Raw genomic sequence first — 6,000 nt, 5'->3', positions numbered from 1 at the left:
TACCGATATTGATATTTGACCATTTGATTAATTTCCTTCTGGAGAACACAGGCCTAGACGGCATAGCATACAAGAAAGTGACAAAATAAAAGTGAGATTATCGATTGATGTACTGTTTACTGTAGTTACAGTAACCTATCTTCATCTCAGATAACAGAGATCCAATTGGTCTCGTTTACTGTCAATATACAGATTTTCCCGCCCTATACATAAAGTAGGGGCGTCTCTGCATGACATCATTTGCTAAACTTTTCAACATGGCGACACAACAAACTGAGGAGGTGGAAGCAATGGAAAACGTGAAACGAACTTCGCATCCTGGCTTCAGCAACGACAAGTATTCTCTTCTCGTCATTGTTGGCGAACATAGTAGGACTGGACTTGTGGACTACGTGGTTGCGGAGATAGAGAGAGGTAATGTGTCCCGATGTTTATTAAATTAGCGCCTGCACGCGCTTCCTCCTCTCCCGCTTGGCTGGAGCTAACGTTAGCTCTGTTAGCACAGGTGACGTTGGTCACTGTACTACCAGCCCACTTTCAAGTAAACTAACTAGCTATACTCATTCAACAAATGGTTGTTATTGCAAGCCAGCACGCCAATCGCCCGTTGGTAACTGCTTGGGACTGAAAACAATTTCTGCGCGTATTTCCTCTGCGAAGTATCTAAACAAAATCATAGCGTTTCACGTTCACATGGAATCCCTGCTTGTACTGAGGAAATGGAAAGATGAAGAACTGAACCCAACACAGGATGACAAAAACAAGGATGTGTTTAAAATCCTGGCAGATAGTTAGTTAGTATTTAACCCTGGTGATGTTTAAGTTCACAAAAGGAAATTGACAATAACAATGTATCATGGATTGTAGAATAACTTTAATGCTGATTGACTATACGAAAGGCAGCAGTATTGATCTCGAGCTAGGGACGATTTCGCTTAATCATAGACAGCTTGTGATTTAATTAGACTAGTTGACATTTAATCCATAACCCAGACTATTCATTGGTAGTTAATGTTATTCCCGAATTTGACGTTGTTATAATTAATTCTCACGCGGAACTATAAAACCAGTTTCAGAATAAATTTTTTGTGTCTCTGGTACCTAAGTTACATATCGTATGAAATTAGTGAGTGAATTATTATACCCATTCAGTCCTTAAGTTATTGAAACACCTCTGTCAGCACTCGATAGAGCATTGACATCCATTGGACAGTATTCATTCTGGGATTTAAATGTCAGACATCCCAAGTGCAAAAACGTCAGACAGCACCACACTACGTAATTCCTAGTTACCTTACAGGCAAAATTCCACACCAATAGAAGGATTCTCCGACTCAAAAACATTAATTGCGAAATTGAACAAGCCATACAACCCTGGCTACAAGGGTTCTTTTTAAACATTTCCACTGAAGATTTTACAGAAACACATTTAGCCTATTTGAAGAACAGTGAAGCAGTTTAATGTCTCTTTTCTTTGACAGTAGTAGGAAACCATTGCATATTATTTCACTTTTTTTTAGTTCAACATTATTTGACATTGGCCGCAGTTTTAAACAGGTTTTTTTGCCATTCTTTACATTTTGCCATGGGGCGGAGGACATTTAGAAACGTTTTAATTACTAGGATGACTGCCACTACCGTCAGTGAATGTTCCACAATTCTGCCAATGTTTGACATGCCAGGTATAACAATAATTATAATTGATACTATTAGTCAAATTATGAGAATGACTGACTAATATGCAGTAATATACACAGTAAATGAAAATAAAGTACTACAGTTTGTCGCTCAGGCCTGTGTCTGGGGCCTTCCCTGGTCTTAAGCAAATTGAAGTAAATGCACTTCTGTCACAAGTTGCGTCTATTTCAATTACACAATTACATGGCATGATGCAGAGTTGCCTCGGGTATCATGTTGTGGTTTTCAGTTTGTGTGCGCATTCGATCTTTGCCTGGGAGGTAGCGTGGAGAAATCGAATAGCTGTCTGTTCCCTCCTCTGATTAGCAGGGAGAAGCTGTTTATGCTGAGCTCACTGACAAGCATTACCAACCTCACAACAAGTCACTGTGTCCTTCCATGACGACAGTCCCACCAATGGGCTCCACATCTGTGTACTGCATTCAATCTCAGGAGCCGAACAGCTTTTGCTCCTCTTTCCAAGGACGTTTCTCCATAGAAATATGCTTGTTTACGAGACTCTGTGATAAACACATTGGGCAGGCAAAGTGGAGTTCCAGATCACGCCCTTGCTCAGCCTCAACCATTGCTCAGTGTCTAACGTGCTTATTTATATTTTGTGTCCTGCTCCCCCCTCTCACGCAACTTGTCTTAGAGAGAGGTTTATCTTGGCTTGGCTCTGTGAGATGCACTGTATTTAATGACTTTTGTCTGCCTCCAAGATGCCACTGTGCTGGCCCTCTGGAGGTTCTTTTCTGGAGAGGAAGAATGCTGTGTACTGGGTGCTTCCGGGTTAAGACAGGATCTTTGTGAAGGTCTGGCCTGTTGAGACCACTGTACAATTTAGGTCCCTTGGTCTCATAATAAATCATAATACTGTGTGTGAACGTACAGACCAGGCTTAAGAGGGAGGGCATTTTCCCAGAGTATGTATTTTTTCATTTTGTTTACTGACATACAGCCCCTGAGCATCTGTCAAGGTCGTAACCTTATTGGTAGTCAAGGGGAAGAAATCTATGTACAGTATCTAGTTAGGTATTGTCAAATGTAACTGTTTCGTTTTGACAATATCATTTTTGTGCTATGTTGGCAGTACCAAATGTCTAGGATTTATCCCAACCCCTACTTACTATCTCAAACATGTAGAGAGTAACATTTTGAAATAAAATCCCAAAACCTTAAGAGTAGTATAGCTCACAAAGCTTAGTTGTCGCTCGGTTGTAAGATATTTCATCCCCACTCCTGCTTCGGTGAATAGCAGGAAATTACATTCTGGAATAATGTCAACATCCTTATTTGTCTGTCACCCAAATTGAGGCATATGCAATTTCTATTGCCTTGGGGTACTTAGAAAATAAGCAACAAATCAAATGGTGATGTGATTTCATTGTCCTTTGAGTAGGCCAGGCTTGTAGATTCAGTTTCCTTCTATATTTAGCATTTTCCTTTTTGGACAGTTTTCCCATGCTCGCAAACGCTACACGATTCCCATCAATTCATGTGAATTGGTGACTTGTGTACTATAATACAAATTTACTGCTGTTCTCAAATGCTGTAATTATCACGCCTGTGTCTGCGTGCCTTGAAATGATTACGGGGAAGTCTGCATGTGTACTGGGACTCCAGTTTTGGGCCTGTAGAAGCCAGCAGCTGTGAGAGGCTGGCCCACACTGCGGAGCATGAATAATGCAGCACTTTTACTTGAGCTTGACTTTACCAGAGTGCCAGAGAGTAGAGGTGTCTCCTTCAGGATGCACGCGCCATTTCCCCCGCCCGCCCACTTAGAGCTGGGTTAGCCCGGGTTGCCTTATCGCCGAATAGACCGACCTGGTCAACATATCCGTCCACAGGCGAGGGGATGATGTACTGCCCAGAACACCCTGAGGCTGAGTTGCTAGGCGGCATTTGTCCTTAGATGCAGGGATTGGGTAAGTTGGCGGTCACGTTTGATGTTCAGCCCTTCCTATCTGGTTCAACTAGGACTCAGCTCAGGCAGGTTACTAACAATGGTGCTGCTGTCTCTTTGTATTTGCAAATGCTACGTTCGGGCAGTATTTCGTTTAGAGCTTGCACCCCATTGGGAGACTGGCAGTGTCTCGTTTAAAGCATGCACCCCATTTGGAGACTGGCAGTATCTTGTTTAGAGCATGCACCCCACTGGGTGACTGGTCGTGTTCAGACTAGGGCTGGGCAATATGGGCAAAAAATTATAACAATATGTTTTCTTCTTAGAATTACTTCGGTTGAATTTTGTGAATTTTGTGTGTGGTTAGAATGAACAAATGTCTGCTCATTTTCACAACCTTTGGAATATTCAGTGGTTGGCTGAAGGTGCGACAAGCTGAACCTTTAATTTGGCTGTAGGTCACAACGTGGTGGTTTGATGGCGAGTACCTTGTCACTTTGAATAAGTAAATAATCAAAAGTATGCTTGGTCAAGCAGGCAGCTCTGCCCTAATCACATTCTCACTTAATGTTAGCTGGGTATCTAGTCTGGACTTGTATAGTTTCTATCCATTTTTCTTTTCGGTCTTATTTGTGTAATAGTCTTGTCTTATTAAAATGTATAGTAAGACATATTTTTTGTAGAATTGAATTAACATTTAGCTAAATTTGAAGCATCGGCACAAGCAACATTTGTTTATGCCATGGTATGCAGGTACAGAAATGACATCAAAGCATTGGTATGTGCGTCTAATGGTTGCATTAAATGAATATGGGCTGTCGATACCAGAAAATAATTTTCTTATCTGTTCATCCATGGTCTGCAGTTTCGTGAGCACTTATCCACAAGTTGGTAGGCTGACAAGCACTCACCATAAGGTCGTTCCCTCCTCAAAAGGTTTAAGGAAAATACAAGATCACTAATGCGTTTTAACTGTGTTGTGATTGAATATTTAGTTGAATTCCTGTTTTTTATAGAGCATGTTTGGCAGTGTTTAAAAAAAAAAAAAAAAAAATCTGCCAACACAAATTTGTCATGGATTCAAAATGCAGAACAAAATATAATCTTATTTATATTTTAATGTTTGTTCGAGGTTTCGGATAAAGTGGATTTTGTCACGAATATTACTGTGCTGAGGGGACCATGTGACTGATGTTACACACTCCCCCTGTTGATTATGGCTGTCTGTGTCTGTGCTGAGGGGACCATGTGACTGATGTAACACACTCCCCCTGTTGATTATGGCTGTCTGTGTCTGTGCTGAGGGGACCATGTGACTGATGTTACACACTTCCCCTGTGGGTGACGGACTGCTCAACACTTCCTTCCCTTACTGGTCAGCGATAGGCTGGTGTGCCAAAAACAGTTTGGTTTGGGGAACAAAATAAGCTTTAAGAAACTGACGTGTGTTGAGTATTCTCTGACCTAAAAGCCGTAGATGAGTGTTTTCCTGTCAGTGTCACTTTCTTAGAAATGAACGCAGACCCTTAGTACTGCACCCAGTCTCCATTTCCACCAGTGTTGTGGTTGCTGGTGAAGTTAATAATAAAAAGTGTGTGGGGGGGGGGGGCATGGATTATTCAGACGCAGCGCTGTGCAGATGGCCTGTCAGTTAGTTGGTTCAGCTGTCCTGGTTCTTAAGTGTTGTTCTGCGCGGGGGCCTGGTAAAAGACAAAATAAATTCTGACCCGCTGGGCTTCACTTTGCTCCAATGAAACGATAGACCCGGGCCAGCTCTAGTCCGGCCTGGATGGACATCTGCTGAAACGGTAGATCCGGGCCCGCTCTAGTCCGGCCTGGATGGACATCTGCACCCGGTCCCCTCTTGGTTGCCTTAGCAGCTACCCCAATGTACTCTAGAACTCCCATGGAATCCCTCAGGGCCACTTCCTGCCACGGCAGTGTCCAGTGTGTTTCCTATGGTACTGTCTTGTGTTGTACGTGACACTGATTCATTGCAGTTCGGATTGCGTGGCTGAGACAGTGTTGTCTTGAGGCTGTTAAAATATATAACCCCAGTTTGGAAGCAGCGCTGCAAGGCAACCGGTGGTGCGTGTGAAGTAGACATGACTGTCCAGACCAGGTCGCTTATTTATCAACCGTGCGTAAGTCTCTGCGTAAAGCATGTGTGCTGTCATTTCCACGCGACATGTGATGTTTATATGTAGTCATTTGTGCTTGATCCAGTACCACAGTCTCAAGTGGTTGAACAAGGGGACTACTTGTCTAACATAGTCTAGTTAATGTGGAAAAATACTTTAATATTAAACAAATATTTATATTTTAAAAATGCATTCATGTCATTTCATTTTTTATGAAGATGGCGATCACTAAAAAGTTTTAATTATAGCCGTGCGCAAAACCATTGTTGAAGTATT

At 42.2% G+C, this 6,000-nt stretch overlaps 1 protein-coding gene across 1 annotated transcript in view; it reads left to right on the top strand.

The window, feature by feature from the left end:
- Positions 1 to 252: 252 nt before the first annotated feature.
- map1sa (microtubule-associated protein 1Sa) overlaps positions 253 to 6,000 on the top strand; it is a 29,704-nt gene continuing 23,956 nt past the window's right edge. The window contains exon 1 of the mRNA XM_010871325.3: positions 253 to 414. Within this exon, the coding sequence (XP_010869627.3) occupies positions 258 to 414 (157 nt within the window). The 5' untranslated portion in view covers positions 253 to 257. The remainder of the gene's footprint in view (positions 415 to 6,000) is intronic.

Source organism: Esox lucius, chromosome 8 (assembly GCF_011004845.1).
Source record: "Esox lucius isolate fEsoLuc1 chromosome 8, fEsoLuc1.pri, whole genome shotgun sequence".
NCBI lineage: Eukaryota > Metazoa > Chordata > Actinopteri > Esociformes > Esocidae > Esox > Esox lucius.
The sequence above is the reverse complement of the archived record's forward strand: the minus strand, read 5'-3'. Positions and strand labels throughout refer to the sequence as shown.